Source organism: Dipodomys merriami, unplaced genomic scaffold, assembly GCF_024711535.1.
Source record: "Dipodomys merriami isolate MVZ:Mamm:240054 unplaced genomic scaffold, mDipMer1.0.p SCAF_5, whole genome shotgun sequence".
Classification (NCBI taxonomy): Eukaryota; Metazoa; Chordata; class Mammalia; order Rodentia; family Heteromyidae; genus Dipodomys; species Dipodomys merriami.
The window spans coordinates 61,413,313-61,430,868 of NW_027206068.1; the positions used below are offsets into that span (position 1 = coordinate 61,413,313).

A 17,556-nucleotide genomic window follows, 5' to 3' on the forward strand; every position below is an offset into this window, starting at 1 on the left:
GCATAAGGCTATGAGTGTTAATGGGAATTAATAGGTATGAGAATAAGGAACTTTATGAGATGTTCTAAAAATACATTATAGTAATGGTTGCATAACTCTAGATACTTACTAAAACTAATACAACTGTACACTTTCAGTGAATGAATTTTATCACTTGTAAGTTATACCTCAAAAAAACTGTTAACAATGCCTATCTACACTATTATAAAGTTGGCTGTTGCTAGCTCAGGGACAGACACAGCATTGAGAAAGAGGAATCCAAAAATAGACCAATTCATATGAGGACATCTGATCATATACTTTCAACAAATGGGGCTGAGACTCTGGTATTCATATGGGGAAAATAAATTAAACTGCTATTTTATATCACATTGGAAAAATAATTTCAGTTACATTATTGACCTCAAACAGGAAAACTGAAAAAATACTTGAAGCAAATAGTTACAGAAGATGTATTTGTAAACTTTGGGTAAGAACTTATTTTTGCGCAAGGGAACAAAAACACTTTCAAATTGTGTGGCATACGCTTATAATCCCAGCACTTGAGAAATGGACATAAGAGGAAAAGGCCAGGAAAAGGCACAAGGAGTTTAAGGCAAGCCTAAGCTACTAAGTGAAACCCTGTCTCAAAAAAACTAAGGGTGGGGGATGAAGCTAAGTAGTAGAACACTTACCAAACATGTGCAAGGCCCTGAGTTCAATACCCAATACTGAAAAAAACAGTATTCCTTCAGTAAAAAGACTGACAAATTTGACTGTCTTGGGCTGGGAAGGTGGCTCAGTGGTAGAGTGCTTGCCACATGCATGAGGCCCTGGGTTCAATTCCCCAGAACCACATAAACAGAAAAGGCTGGAAGTGGTGCTGTGGCTCAAGTAGTACAGCACTAGCCTTGAGTTGAAGAGCTCAGAGACAGCACCCAGGCCCAGAGTTCAGGCCCCATGAGTGATAAAACAAAAACAAACAAAATAATTGACTGTCTTACATTTAAGACGTTCCATTAGTCAAAACACAGAGAAAAAGTGTAGAACAAACTAAATCTAATACATACAATTAGCAATGGGCTCAAAACACAACTAAAATACATGAAGAATTCCTAGGTTGCACTGAGAATAAAGCAGATAAGTCAAAAAAGAAACAAAACAAAACTGGCCAAAGACTCAAACAGGTATGAATGAATATCCAAGTGGATATTAAACCCAAAATAAGTTATCAAAAAAATCATTAACAATTAGGGAATTACAAAGTAAAACCATGATTTGACAAGGATGCTAAAGAAATTTACAGGACAAGTCTTTCTGAAAACAAATGGACATCTATATTACTCAGCATCGCTGTGACAATATAACTGACAGGAACAATTCAGTGGGTTCAGTCGATGATTGCTTGCTACCATGCACTTGGGCAGAACATCATGGCAATGAGAATGTGTGATTGGCAGTTAGAAAGTACACAGCGCAGAAGAGACTGGGGACCAAGTATAACTTTGAAATGCATGCCTGCAGTTATCTACTTTCTCCAACTAGGCTCCATATCCCAAAGTTTCCATACCCTCCCTAAACAGCAATACCACCTGGGAGGAGAAAGAGTGCTAAGTTTTGAACATATGGGGAAGAGGGGATATTTCATATCCAAACCCTAACAATACCCATGTGCAAAAGAATGAAGTTGAATCCCTATCTCATATTACATTCAAAAATATAATCTCAAAATGGACCAAAAACCTAAATGTGAAAGAAAACATTGTTTTGGAAGAAAACACATCTTGTGATATTAGATTAGACAAGGGTTTCTTAGGTAAAACATCCCAAATGCAAACAACCCAAAGGAGGAAGGGGGAGAGAAATTAGATTTCTATGCTAGAACATCATCAAGAAACACAGGGATAGAGGGCTGACTCAAGTGGCAAAGCATCTTCCTAACAAGCTCTAAAATGCTTTATTTAAATCCTAGTACCCCTGCCCCCTCAAAAAAGAAATCAGAAACAGAAAAAGACAACAGGGAGAACAGGAGCAAATATTTGCAATTTATGCATCTAATAAGGGTATTATATCTATTATACTTCAAAAGTAACAAGACAAACAACCTAAATTTTTAAGGGACAAAGATTTTGAAGAACATTTCTCCAAAGAAGATGTATAAATGGCTAATAAACGCATAAAAAGATATTCATACAACTTCTTTAGGCTTTCTAGGGTAGGTATTATAATAAAGACTGATAAGTATAAAGAGGACTTGGAATGATTAGAGCTCTAATGCAACTGATAATAGGAATGTAAATTGGTGTAGCTCCCTTTGGAAAACAATCTGGCAATTCCTCACAAAATTAAACAAAAAATTTCATTATGACCCCACAATTCTATGTGCCCATACAAACTAAAACAAAGGTTCACAAAAATATGCCCTAATCATATTAATATTATTCATAAAGGCAAAAATATAGATATAGCCAATATTCCTGAACAGATAAATGGAAATATGAGATATCAAAAGGATGAAGTGCTGATACTTCCATAATACAGATGTGCTTATACTAAGTGAAAGAAGCCATATGAGGTATGATTCCATTTATAAGAAAATGTCCAGAAGGGGGTGGGGAGTAAGAGGGTTGGGAAGGGATGGTAAAGGGAAACAAAGGAGGAGGCAACAATGCTTGATAAGAAATGCACTCATTACCTTGCCCATGTAATTATAACTTCTCTGTATAGTATTTTCAGAATAAAAAGAAAGAAAGAAAGAAATGTAAAAAAAAAGGAAAAGAAATGTCTAGAATACTTGCTTTTAAAAAATAGTGATGGGTTTTCTAGAGGCCAAAGAGAGAAGGAAGAATGTTAATGAGCTGAGGGTATCTTTCTGGGATGATGAAAAAGTTTTAGAATTGGGATAATGACATAACTTTTTGGGAATGCTAAAGCATTGAACTATACACTTTCAAAAGGCAAGTTTATATCTAGTGAGTTATATCAATAAAAATACAATATTAGAAAAATTTTATTCACCATAGGTAAGATATGGAACCAACCCAGATGCCCCTCAGTAGATGAATGGATCAAGAAAATGTGGTAGGGGCTGGGAAGGTGGCTCAGTGGTAAAGCGCTTGCCGTGCATGCCTGAGACCCTGGGTTCAATTCTTCAGCACCACATAAGCAAAAAGAAAAAAGCTGGAAGTGGCACTGTGGCTCAAGTGGTAGAGCGCTAGCCTTGAGCTGAAGAGCTGAGGGACAGCACCCAGGTCCAGAGTACAGGTCCCATGACCGGACCCAAAAGAGAGAAGAGAGAGAGAGGAGAGAGAGAGAGAGAGAGAGAGGAGAGAGAGAGAGAGGAGAGAGAGAGAGAGGAGAGAGAGAGAGAGGAGAGAGAGAGAGAGGAGAGAGAGAGAGAGGAGAGAGAGAGAGAGAGAGAGAGAGAGAGAGAGAGAGAGAGAGAGAGAGAGAGAGAGAGTGTGTGTGTGGTGTGTGTGTGTTGAAATTCCATCAGAAAGAATGACACCGCCCCATTTATTAGGAAATATAAAGACTTGGAAAAAATTATATTAAGTGAAGTAAGCCACACTCAAAGAAAAACAGGTCCCATGGTTTCCCCTATCTGCAATAACTAGTATATGTCTAGGACAAGCAGAAGAGGTCAAAAGCTATGTACATATAACCATATAACATGATGCTAGGGCAAAATGAACCCCAAGATAGGGACACGAGATTTTATCTTTCTTGTTGTTGTTTTTAATGTACTTACAATGTACTATGTAATTTTTTTTGTTTCTTTGTATGTTCTTCCCCCATGGTATAAACCCTGTTGTCACTGTATTTGATTCCAGTGTCCTGCATCTTGTATATACATTTTTCTTATTTGGGGAGGGGAAGGGAAGCTGAAATAAGGATAAAGGATGACACATTGTAACAATGAGATGTACAAGACACTATGTTGAAAACGAACTTTACAACTTTGTGGGGTGGGGATGGGTGGGAGAGTAGAGGGAGGAGTTGGGGAGGAAAGGGATGGTAGAAGAAAAACAAAGGAGGGGGTAACAATGCTTGATAGAAAATGGACTCATTACCTTGCTCATGTAACTGTAACCTCTCTGTACAGTATCTTTACAATAAAAAAAATATTTTTTTAAAAAAAGAAAACTTTTAGTTTTGACAATATAAACAGTTGACCTTAAGCATTCTCACACTATTAGCTGGAATGTAAACTGATACAATCACTTTGGAAAAAACAAAGTGTGACATTACATATGAAGTGAAGAAATGTATATCCAATGATCTAACAGTTACACACACACACACACAAAATGGTAATTACTGTGTTATGAATGTGTTCCCCAAGAGTTCATGTATTGGGAGATTTAATCTAGAAGAGGGAATGTGACTTATGATGGCATTAGTAACTTTATCATCAGAAGAGATATCTAAAGTAACATTCTTGCTGCAATTTATCAGTCCGGTTGTGGGGCCTGAACTTTGGGCCTGGGCGCTGTCCCTCAGCTCTTCAGCTCAAGGCTAGCGTTCTACCACTTGAGCCACAGCACCACTTCCGACTTTTTTCTTTTTGCTTACGTGGTGCTGAGGAATCGAACCCAGGGCCTCATGCATGCAAGGCAAGCACTCTACCACTGAGCTACCTTCCCAGCCCATTGCTGTGATTTATCATGTGATCCTTTCCACCAGGTTATGAGGCAGAAGAAAGACCCTCACCAAGGCCTGTGCAGATGCCAGCAACATACTCTTGACTTCCCAACTTCTAGAACTGAGCAAACATCTCTATTTATAAGTTATTTAGTCTCAGGTATATTGTTTAAATGTATTAGAGTATAAAACCAACGTAACTCTTATAGCAAAATACTAAGTGGAAATACACACATACACAGCCAGGCACTGGTGGCTCATACTTATAATCCTGGCTACTTAGGAGGCTGATACCTGAGTTCGGAGCCAGCCCAGGCAGACAAATCTCAGAGACTCTTACTTCCAATTAACAAGCAAAAAGCCATTAGTGAAGGTGTGGCTCAAGTAGTGTGCCAGCCATAAACAACAAAAAGTGGAACAGGGGCAAAAGTATCAAGAATGAATGGATAAATGAATAAATCAATAAACAAACAAAATATAGCATGATTGTATTGATAGAATGTTCCAAACAAGGTAAAACTAAACTTTTTCTGTTTAGAGATGCATATACAGGAATGAAATTCTAAAGACCAGCAAAAGATTAAGCCATACCAGTGGCTCATGCCTATAATCCTAGCTATTCAGGAGACTGAGATCTGAGGATCATGATTCGAAGCCAGACCAGACTGAACAGTCTCTCAGTGAGACTTATCTCCAATTAACCACCAGAAAACCAGAAGTGGAGCTATGGCTCAAAGTGGTAGCACACTAGCTTTGAGCAAAGAGTTCAGGACCAGCATCCAAGCCCTGAGTTCAAACCTTACAACCACCACCACCAACATCAACAAAAAAACAACAATAAAGTAAAGAACTGACTACCATATAGTCATGGTAGCAGTTTCTTCAGGGGGCATAGTTATGATCAGGTAGAATGATACATAAAGCACCTTTGGGGTACGACAAATGTGCTATTTCCTGATATATATGACCCTGTGTGAGTTTTTCAAAGTAATTATACATATATAATAAATATACATGATGTACATACAAGCATAAGTTTTACTAATTTTCTATATTACATGATCTTTCTCAATTTAAAACTATTGAGTACTCAGTATTTCATACTCGATTTGAACACAGGGTCTGAGGTTAATTTTGTCTTCAGTGATCAACTAGTCTGACATTCTTAAATTTGTCAGTTTCTAAGAGATACTTTAATTTCTTGTATTTAAGATTTTGCTCTACATATTTTGAATCTACAGTGAAGTGTATGCAAGTTTTTATTTTTAGACCATTATTTCTGTCAAAATACAAAATCTTATCTTGTCTTTTTTTATAGCACTATATCCTGATTCCTATTCTGGCATATAGTGATATGATCACACTATAGTTCTTTATGAAGATATAACTAACATATACTTCTGGTATATGTATGTATGTAAGAAACATATACATACATACACATATATTTAAATACACATATAAAATGTAAACACGCCTTTTTATGAGGTACTGGGGGTCTGAACTCAGGGCCCTGCAAAAGCTCTACTCTTTGAACCAAGTCTCCAGCTCTGATATATTTATATTAAATGTTTCCCTGTCATTTGCTTCTTTTTAATCTGAGGCTTTTTAAAATAGGCAACTCCACTTATATTTGTTATGACAAATGATATATTTTATGTGCTAGCCAGACTCTCATGCCTCAATTTCTAGATATTCACACCCTGTGTAGATCCCTTCTCACATGATACAGGGTTGTTCAGTGTGATCAAGAGAATACATGAGAAGTGACATTGTGCTCATCAAAGATTAGGTTGCAAAATACCCATGAGGTTTCCATGTCAGGTTTTCTCTCTAGATTCATTTGCTTATAAGAGAAGGCAGTTGCTAGGCTACATGGACATTCAGACAGCCTTAAGAAAGACTCTCAAAGTGAAAAACTGAAGCATTTGGCCAACAGCCAGGAGAAAATCAAGGCTTGCCAATGACTGTGAATAAAATCTGTAGTAGACCCTCTAGTCCTATATGACTGCAGACATGGCCAACAACTTGATTGCAAACTCACAAGGGACTCAAAACCAGAACCAGACTGCTAAACCCCTTTCAGATACCTGAACACAACCACTGTGAAATACCAATGTTTCTTAGAAATGGCTAAGTTTGAGAGAGTGAAGGAAGGGAAGACGCTGTATGAAAAGAAATGTACTCATTAGCTGACTCATGTTACTGTAACCCTTCTGTACACCTCCTTTATTAATTACAAAAAATAATAATTTGAAAAAGACTTAAAAAAATAAATACAGTAAGAAATAAAGAAATGGCTAAGTTTGAAAGCCATTTCGTCACACAGCCAGGGATATCTAATACATTATACTTACTTCCAACCAATTTATTTTTTGTTTTCTAATTATACACTTCACTAAAATTAGTTTTTTCCTTAACAACTTGCAATCAAATGTTTTTGTTCTACTTTTTAAGTGAACATTTTGAAAGCTTTAGTTTCCATTTCTGCTGTAGTTTCAATGTGTTCCTCAAAATTTATGAGTTGGCAACTGAAGACTAATGCTGAACTACATGCATGGCTGGATGAAGGTTGTTATCAAAGGAATGAAAAAGATTTTGTTAAAAAAGCGCATCGTTTCTCATCATGTGATGGCTTTAACATTGTTATGACAAAAAACAAAAGCCCTTGCCAGATGCTGGTAACAGGTTCTTGGACATTTTAGTCTCCAGAACTATTCTCTGGATCTCAGCCTTTTGAGTAGGAAGTAAGTACCGGCATTAACTACAAGCATCTGACTAAAGGCATTTATTTTTTTGATTCAAGCACTGATAGAATTTTGGAGTACTTACAACTCAGGCTATTATAAGTAACAGTTTTCTAAGCCTTTTCTACATATCATATTACACAGTGTGTGCATTTCTGTTTGGTATTTTCAGGAAGCTGACTGAGATTGCTGATTAGAGAGGTCATAGAATCCACAGATCAATTTAGGATGTGACATCTTTCAATACTAAGAACATGATACGTATTTCCATTTATTCAGGTCATACTTTAAATAAATAATATGTAGTAACACATATAATCTTTACTAGATTTATTCCTGATTTAATTATAATCATAAATAATAACTTTTCAAACTTTTAGCTCATCAGTTGATTATTGGAAAAACAAAATGTTTTGGAGACTAACTATCTAACAACCCTGGTAAATTCATTTTAATTCTAATAAATATATGGATTATTCTGAATCTTTTTTCTTTATTCAAACATGTTATCTACAAAGACAGTGTTCTGTCTTCCTTCCAATGCTTTCAATATTCTATTTTTCTCCACAATTCAACCAAAAGGAATTTCTAGTAAAATGCTACTTAAAAAACAGAAATAACAGGCATCCTTCTCTCATTCTGATTTCAAGGAAAAGCCTTTCAAGTATATTGGAGGATTTTTGTACACTTACTGCAATAACAATACTCTCTTCCAGTCCTGGTTTGTAGAGGTTGTTTTGCTTTTTGACTTAGGGTCTTGTTATGTAGTCCAGGCTGGTCTTAACTCAAAATCCTCCTGCCCTTTTCCAAAGTACTAGAATTGGGCATGTGCCATCATGTCGTTATAAAGTGATTTTTATTTATAAACTACTATTGAATTTATCAATGATTTTGTATCCCTTAAACATTAAGATTTTCTCTTTTATTCTTTAAATGAGGTATAACCTATTCTCTCTTTTTTTTTAAACTTTTTGCACTACTGAGTTTTGAACTCAGGGCCTTATGCTTGCTAGGCAGGCATTCTACCACCTAAGCCACTCTCTTCCTATCTACAGCCTCTGCAGAGCTGGGAATCACAGCAAATTTCACCACACACAGTGTATTTGTTGAGATGGGTCTTACTAAAATTTTGCTGGAGCTAGCCCTGAACGTTGATCCTCATAATCTCCACCTCCCAAGTAGATGATACTACAGTTACAAATTACCTCACTTGGCCTACTCTGTTGAATTTCATATGCCAGGAAAACTGTACTTCTAAAATAAAACCATACGGAAATATTTGATCATTATTTTTTCATAATTTTTACCCTTTTCTCCCACCTTTACTTCTAGATTCTAATTATGTACATTTTAGGCCACTTGATATTATCTGTGAGGCCATGTTTTAATCTATTTTTCCTATTCTACCTTCAAATTCACTAATTCTAACTTGTATGCTCTGGTATCAAGCCTTCTCTAATCTGTTATAAAGTTCATCCAGTAAATCATCCATCTCAATTACTTTACTTGTGGAGAAAGAATCCACTCCCTCTTGTCAAAAGGAGATGACAATGCCTTCAACCCTAGAACTGAATATGTTATGTTACAACGTGGCAAAGGAACTTTACAGATATAACTAATGCTATCTATGCTATCTGTCAAATGAGATCTTAAAAACAAATGTGCAGTTAAGAAAAAGAGATAAAAGAGATATAACAAAAGAAGAAAACTCAACAAACTATTGCCAACCCTGATATATATAAGCCAACACCCAAGAGACTGAATACAGGCCTATAGTTATGATAAAGAATGCAGATAGCCTCCAGGTGCAGGTATAAACCTCTGGCTGAAAGATCAATATATGACAGTAGTAGAAAGGGCATGAAGGAGAAAAATAGGAATATGTACTTAAAATTGTTTATATTATTCATGAAGTAGTATACTATTACATGATACTGTACACTGAATAGGATAAATATTAAAAGCTCAAGGATAAATATTATAACCAGTTAAAAATTAACATATATATTTTTTAAATGTTAATAGAGATTAAGATACTATATTTAAAATCATTTAATTAGAGTTTCTTGCTTCCCTCTAGAGGTGGTATAGCCTGTTATACTAATCCTCTACAAATAAAAATTACATCATTAGTTTAAAAAACAACAAAGAAAATCTACAGTATTTGAAAGTACCTAGTGAGTAGTAAATAAAAACTAGAAGGCAGTTGATGACTGAAAGATGAAGCTATATGGAATGAAATTTGTGTATTTCTGGATATTCTCATCAGAATCTTTCAAAACTTCTGATATAAAATGTTTGAAAGTTTCAGCATTTACTGGACAAGATCACACAAAGTTTGAGACTGGGAGAGTGACTAAAACCTCAGGATAGAAATTCTGGAGATCAGGAAACCACAAAAAGGATGGGTCTCAAAATCAATTTTAAACTCAGAAAAAATGTATTTGTTGGTAACTGAACTATGCATATTCAGATGAAGACCCTAGGAAAGGAAAAAAAAACAGTAGCTATTAAGACAAAAGCACCAAATGAAGAATTTAGCTGCAATTCATTTTTAGAATTTTATATCAATCAACTTGCCAACTAAAGAAACACTGTAAACTTTACTCTTTGCACTCTATCATTCACCATCACAATGATTCATTTCTTTGTGGTTGTAGATCCTTGTTTCCTATATATTATTTACTGTTAAAATTTTGTACGCTTACAAATTTTCCTATGGCTTTTTCGTTTACCTACATATTTTCAATTTTTTAAATCTATATGATCACCTTATTTATTTACATATTCACCATTCTTTCATTTTCCATCTCTTACTATGTTTTCTTTTGCTTAATATGCCTTGAAATCCAAGCACTATCTACCCTCATTCCTTTTTAGCCTGAAAAACTTTAGCAACTTTTATAATATAAACATGATTAACTTAAACCCTTGTAGATTTGTTTCCTGGTGAAAATATCTTCACTTCAACTCAGAGGAATAATTTGATAAGATTGTAGAACACAGATTGATAGATTTTTACTGCAACAATTTTAAGATATTTATTACTATCTATTTTTCTGATAAGAATCCAACCATCGATCTGCTTTTCATTGCTGTAACAAAATACCTGAAGCTGAGTATTTTATAAAGAACAGGGGTTTACAGCATACAAGGACACATGCACCTCCATGTTTATTGCAGCACTGTTCACAATAGCCAGGAAGTGGAAACCACCCAGATGCCCCACTACAGATGAATGGATCCAAAAGCGGTGGTATCTATATACAATGGAATATTATGCAGCCATTACAAAGGACAAAATAATGGCATTCACAGGGAAATGGATGGAACTAGAACAAATCATGTTGAATGAGGTAAGCCAAGAGCGGAGATAAGTGGATGTTAAATCCAAAACATAAGGTGATATGACAAAGTAAACAAGACTCGAGAAACAAAGGACCTCCACTCATCTGATCAAATCATTACTAAATTAGCCCAAGCTGCTGATCACATACATGCTATATATGTGCACATTGAAGGGAAACTAGAAGGAAGACACAGAACTAAAGAGAAACAGGAGAAAACATACAACAGTAGGACCCATCAGCTGCACTGGACATTGATCAAAACAAACTAAGCAACTCAATGGCAGTGATGGGAGGGTGGGAGGGAATGAGTGGGAAAGAGGGAACAGCTGACACTATGCAAAAGGAAAGGAATGTACATATCATCAATGTGGAAGAAATAACTGTACAGTCAAAGCCCATAGAACTCATAAACTTTATAGACCATGATAGACAATTTGCCCCATGAAGGTTAGAATGTTTTTATGACTTTAACTAAGCATCATTATCCCACAATACTGTGAAATTTGTGAAATTACGTAATCATTTAATCACAATAAAAATTTTGCAAAAAAAAAGGGGGGGGGGCTATTCAGCTCCCTGTTTTAACAGTTCAAGATTTACTTACACTTAGTGATAGCCTTTCTGAAAGACTCCCAAAGCATTATAGGATTTCACATGGCAAGAAATAAGTACATGCATATATAAATGCAATACCTGGTCTCTCACCAGCAATATTCAACCACGAAACTTTAATCTGAAGACTTTATCTAAGCCTAAACACCATCAACTCAAGACTCTAGAATTGGATAAAGTTCCTATCTTCTTAAGATCTCACAATAGGGATTAAAAGTTGTAATCCTTGAACCCTTAGGAAACATACTCAAACCATATTCAAACAATAGCAACCATGATTCTTATTTTTGTTTTCCTGAATCAAATGTGTCATTTTTCCCTTGGTAACTTTTAAGGGCCTTTCTATCCCCCCCTCCCACCCTGTCTCTGCCCTCAGCTAACCCAAGTAGCTAGGATTACAGGCCTAAGTCACTGTGCCAGACTTCTATAGTTGTTTTTAATTTTAAAAACACCAAATTTAGTGGGGCTAGGAAGGTGGCTCAGTGGTAGAGCGCTTGCCTTGCATGCCTGAGGCTCTGGGTTCAATTCCTCAGCACCACATAAGCAAAAAGAAAAAAGCCGGAAGTGGCGCTGTGACTCAAGTGGTAGAGTGCTAGCCTTGAGCTGAAGAGCTGAGGGACAGTGCCCAGGCCCAGAGTTCAGGCCCCACGACCGGACCCAAAAACAAAAAACAAAACAAAAAAAAAAACACCAAATTTGTCTGTAATGTCAGTACTGCCCAAAGATATTCATAAAGGAAATAAACCCTAAAAGATACAAACTTGCAAATGTAAAATAAATTAGGTTTGGAACACTTACCCATCCTCAGTTTCTTTTAGTAAGCGACTAGCAATTCGGATCAGCATGCAGTAAGCAAACTGTGATTTGAGACCAGATTTGGTAAACTTATTTAACATCTTGGAAACAGCAAGACGATCATTCTTCCTAAGGTGATAAAGTACTCCCAATGCATGGTACTAAAGAACAAGGAAAAAAAGTATTGTATACAGATTAGAAAGAAGACAAACAATTATATGAAAATAGAATTACATTGAATTGGATAGAAGATTTCTAATAAAATTATATCCAAGTCAAATATACTCAAACAGCATATCTTTTTCATATTGAACTCAACCTAGGCAAGAATAAGATTTCTAATTCACCCCAGAAGTTGTAAATTGAGACTGAACTAGTACAAAGTAAGTAACATACAACCTAAAAAATGGCTTTGAAGATTCAACATTGACCTACATATTCTCAGGCCCAAGGCTTTATCAGTGTTACTGACTGACTGACTTGTATTTATTTATTTTCAAACAGGCTATTGCTATGTTGCCCAGACTGGTCTCAAGATCACGGGCTAAAGTGATCCTTCTGCTGCAATGCTGGGACTACAAGTATATGCCATGACACCTAGTTACAAATCTCTTTATTAGCTATAGATCATCTATGGCCACTTTAGCAAAGGATTAATCACCTAAAATAGGCTAAAGAAGTATCACTGTCATGATGCTTTATATAAAAACACAAGTTTAGAGTTAGGAAAGTGAGAACTCCCTAGGGAAATATACTGAGTTTCCACATAATTAAATGTGCTAACAGAAGAAACTGTAAACATTGAAAAGGCCTACCTTCTCAAATACATATTTTAGATACAACTGCCAGTTACTATAGCCTGAGCAAGGTAGGGTGGCTCAAGCCTGTATTCCCAGATACTTGAAGGTGAAGATCAGATCACATCTTGAGGCTAGCCAAGGCAGAAAAGTTTACAAGACTCTATCTTACTAAGTGACGAGGCAAAGTGATCTATTACCCCAGGTACAGGGGAAACATGAGGCCTGAGCACAGTATCACATCTGTCATCTTCAGTGACATGGGAAAGTACAAATAGGAGTTCTGCAGCCTCAACTAGCCTGAACAAAAAGTAAGATGGTACCTCAAAAATAACCAAGGCAAAAAGGGGATGGAGGCTTGACTCAAATGGTAGGGCACCAGCCTTACAGGTGCTGCCCTACAGTGAGGTAGAGTTCAAGACATAGTACTTCTAAAAAAATAAAGAAGGGGCTGGGAAGATGGCTCAGTGGTAGAGCGCTTGCCTTGCATGCATGAGGCCCTGGGTTCGATTCCTCAGCACCATATAAGCAAAAAGAAAAAAGCTGGAAGTGGCACTGTGACTCAAGTGGTAGAGCGCTAGCCTTGAGCTGAAGAGCTGAGGGACAGCACCCAGGCCCAGAGTTCAGGCCCCATGACCGGACCCCCCCCCCAAAAAAAAATAAAAAATAAAAATAAAAAAATAAAGAAAAATTAACCTGCACCAGGCGTAGTGGTATACACCGGTAATGGCTACACTACAAAGGCTAGAACTTAGGAATCTCTTCCCTACACTAAAAGGGAGGTGGTTCGTACATTCTAGGCCAGTCTATGATACAGACCAAGTTCGACGCCAAGTTTGGGGTCTATACAGAGACCTTGTTTCAAAAGAAGGATCTAAGAATATGCTGTAGTAAAAGGACCTTCTTAGTAAGCACAGGCACTGAGTTCAAACCCAATACCTAAAAAAAAAAAAAAAGTTTCCCTTACAGTAAAAAAACAGCCTAATAAATATTATAAGCAGATATTTGGATGAAATGATTTAAAAGTTTCATAAAATTTGTTCTTTACAAATGTAAAGAATTGGAAGAGTTTTACAATATCTATAGTCAAGGCTAGAGAAATTTTGAATTGAACATCTTTTTTTATATATATAAATTGCTCTTCAAATCAAAGACTGCAATGCACTGTAAAGTAACTTTGGAGTAAGCTTTTGTCTACTATTCAACATAAAATCGTTCTCAAGCATTCCTAAAGGAGGACATCTAACTTCTATTGAACACATGAAGGCCCTTTAAAGTAATCATAATTAGTGAGAAACCTTTTAAAATATGCACTAACAGGTTGTTTAATATGCCAAATAATTGGCCTTGAATGCTGGAGAATTGCCCAGTATTATACATTAATATTCTACATAGTACACTGCCCTTAAAGAAAGGTGACCCTGAGACATTCAATAACAGTACCTGGACCATAATATTGTCACTTGAGGCAGCTTCTTGGGCTTCATTTATCCAACGTTTAACCACATCATAGCTTATCTTCATCATATGCTAAACCCAGAAAAACATGAGAATAGATCACAAACAGAAGTTTACTTATATGAGTCAATATTCTTGCAAAATTACTGACACATTTTCTAAGATTAAAAAAAATTATAGATTCGTAAGTCTAATTTAAGTCTCTATTCCTGGAGAAATGAATGCTGTAAAGGAAGTAATGAAGTGTGGTATAAAAGGAAATAATGAGAAAAGGAAGAACAGGAAGCTCCAAACAGCACAATGCTTCAATTATGTTGAGTTTTACTTGACAGAAAACTACCCAAGAAAGACGCTGTTGAATACACTTCCTGCAGTAAAATCAAATCAACAGCATTTCAGAATTGGGAACTTTGAGATTCAATGCTCTAATATAGTCAGTGTGTGTGTGTGTGTGTGTGTGTGTGTGTGTGTGTGTGTGTGTGTGTGTGTGTGTGTGTGTGTGTGTGTGTGTGTGTGTGTGTGTGTGTGTGTGTGTGTGTGTGTGTGTGTGTGTGTGTGTGTGTGTGTGTGTGTGTGTGTGTGTGTGTGTGTGTGTGTGTGTGTGTGTGTGTGTGTGATTCAATGCTCTAATATAGTCACACTGTGTGTGTGTGTGTGATTCAATGCTCTAATATAGTCACACAGTGTGTGTGTGTGTGTGTGTGTGTGTGTGTGTCCCAGTTATACATTCACATATTTTTAACTAATAACAATCAAATTCAGTGCTGTTTTTAGTGGAAAAAATGTTTTGATGAAAAGGGGAGAAAACTAAAAATAAATAAAATAAATAAGAAAGAGGGAAAGAAAAGTTATTACTAAAACAAAGCCTACTTCCTGGGAGGAAATACAGAAGTGCAACAGGAGACTTTAGATTAAAGGACATATACAGACACAGGGAACCAGGGAAAGGTCACAACAAAGAAGAAAGAGGTAGAAGGTCATAGGAAAAGTTGTGAAAACACAATAACCTCACATATTTCCCATCCTTTTCTCATTTTACCTGCCTCCATTTATCATATGTACAACTTTTCTAGTTCCCCAAACCTTCTAAACAGGAAATTTCCATATTTTTATTGCTTATTTTAACTGTTCAAGGCTCATATAAATAAAACACAGTTGAATACAGTAATACATATTTTTTAGAATTTCTCTCATGATAGAACCATAGATACTTTGTTTTGGGATTAGAAAGTGCATCAGGAAGCTGCCTGCTCACTTACTAAGGAAGATACCAGTGCTGAACTGGATACGCTGGAGACTTTATCCACAATGGCCTGCTTCATGTATCTTTCAATGGCTTGTAACATTGTTCCCTAAAAACATTCCAAAAAAAAAAAAAAGCTGTTGAAGAAAACCACTGTCATGAAAAATTGCTACTCCAAAATAATTAACAAAAACCTGTCATATACTTGTTTCAAATATTTTTAATGCTTTTAGGGATTATTATGTAATAATATTCTAGAAAGCAGAACCCCAACAACCTCGAACAAGCTTTAAGAAAAAATACTTAAGATTCTATGTTAGTAAACAGAACTGCTCATGAATGAAACAAATTGCCTTAAAATAGACAATATCCTAGTTAGAAGGATACACAAGGAAAAGCCAAAATTATCCATAAGGAATACAAAGAAATTCACACATAGAAATGAAGTTGTGTTGAAGTCCTAAAGATATATACAGCTACATGAAGGGCACATATTACATGTGGATCTCAAGCCTATATATTATATGTGATCAATCTCTGATTATCTCCAACACATATTAAATATGCAGTATCTTACTACAGCAAGCTGTCATTATCCTCTGGAAATATAGTTCTTTTTAACCTAACTGGGGATAAAAAGACTATCACTGGGAAGGTAGAAGTGACCAGACTCAGATCAATATCCAGATAGAATGAATCTTATTTTTAGCACTGGTGTGGCTAAGTCTTATATCACCAATTTAATGAGAAAAATAAAAACAACCACCATAAAACAACAGGATAACAAAAATTATTAAACCATTTGTAAAATCTGGTTCCAGATTTTACAAATTTCCAGATTTTACAAATTTACAATTTAATCTGGCCCAATATTTAAATTTTGTGAAGGATACAAGCATACACATAACACCCAAATGTACTATCCAATTTTCTCATCAATGCTAACCCAACTTCATCTAACTTTTCCTACTCAGAGAAAGAGACAGCCTAGTATACTATAAAACCACATTCCTCCAGATACAAGAGACTTAAGACTAAGGTGGCTACAAGTCACTGGCTTACTGATGGTTAGGCAGAATCCAAGGAGCCTGTGAACAGGAGACATGAGTCTGGTATATGATGGATCTTCATGGTAACTATCTGAGAGATCTTGCTGCTGAGTATCACAGAGCTGCCCTATTTCTTGCTAATAACTATTAATAAGGTTTACCTCAAATTCTGAGAGTGTTGTGTCCTATAATAAAGTTTCTCTTTTGAGCTAAATTTGAATGTATTTTTGTTTCCTGTACATAAGGCACCCTAAATTATTAAAGTTTATGTGGGTAAACATATAGAGAAAGTAATAAATGATTATAAGCAAAAGGAAAAAAGATGAACTGAAAGGGGAAAAAAAAGACAAGAGGCACAAAAATCTTTTTGGTAATCATGTTTCTTAACACTGAAGATTCACAAAGTCACACTAGGGAATCCTACTAAATCTACACACTGACTGAAATAAAGGAGTTCCCATTGATAACTCAGTAAAATAAGGAGAACTTACATCAGTAATACGACAGAGAGCCCTGATGGCTGGGCCTCGGTACACATCTTCCTTTCCAGTCATGTCCTTAGTCAGACTAAAAAAACATCAAATTAGTTAACATAAGATCAATTAAAATGTTCTCTCCTGAGGAGCTGACTCAACAATTCCTAAATGTCCTCATAATTATTTTAACACAGTTAACTGATTCTACAAATATTTATGAAGCATAGTCTTTATTTTTATTATCAATAAGTAGTTGTACAAAGGGGTTTCAATTGAACATATCAATTTATGAATTCAATGCATGTTACTTGCTTTGGCAGCAATAATACAAAGAAGACTAACCCAGCCTCTGTGCATGTCATGAAGCATTCCATATTTTTTGAAGCATATTCTTTGCATGCATGCT

The 17,556-nt window shown here is 35.9% G+C and overlaps 1 protein-coding gene across 2 annotated transcripts in view; it reads right to left on the reverse strand.

Annotated features, from left to right (window-relative positions):
* Copg2 (COPI coat complex subunit gamma 2) overlaps positions 1 to 17,556 on the reverse strand; it is a 109,671-nt gene that overhangs the window by 71,685 nt on the left and 20,430 nt on the right. For both annotated transcript variants that reach the window (XM_069996778.1, XM_069996777.1), the window contains 4 exons: positions 17,166 to 17,241; positions 15,642 to 15,734; positions 14,368 to 14,454; positions 12,131 to 12,288 (listed from right to left, as the gene is read on the reverse strand). In XM_069996778.1, coding sequence (XP_069852879.1) covers positions 12,131 to 12,288; positions 14,368 to 14,454; positions 15,642 to 15,734; positions 17,166 to 17,241 — 414 coding nt within the window. The remainder of the gene's footprint in view (positions 1 to 12,130; positions 12,289 to 14,367; positions 14,455 to 15,641; positions 15,735 to 17,165; positions 17,242 to 17,556) is intronic.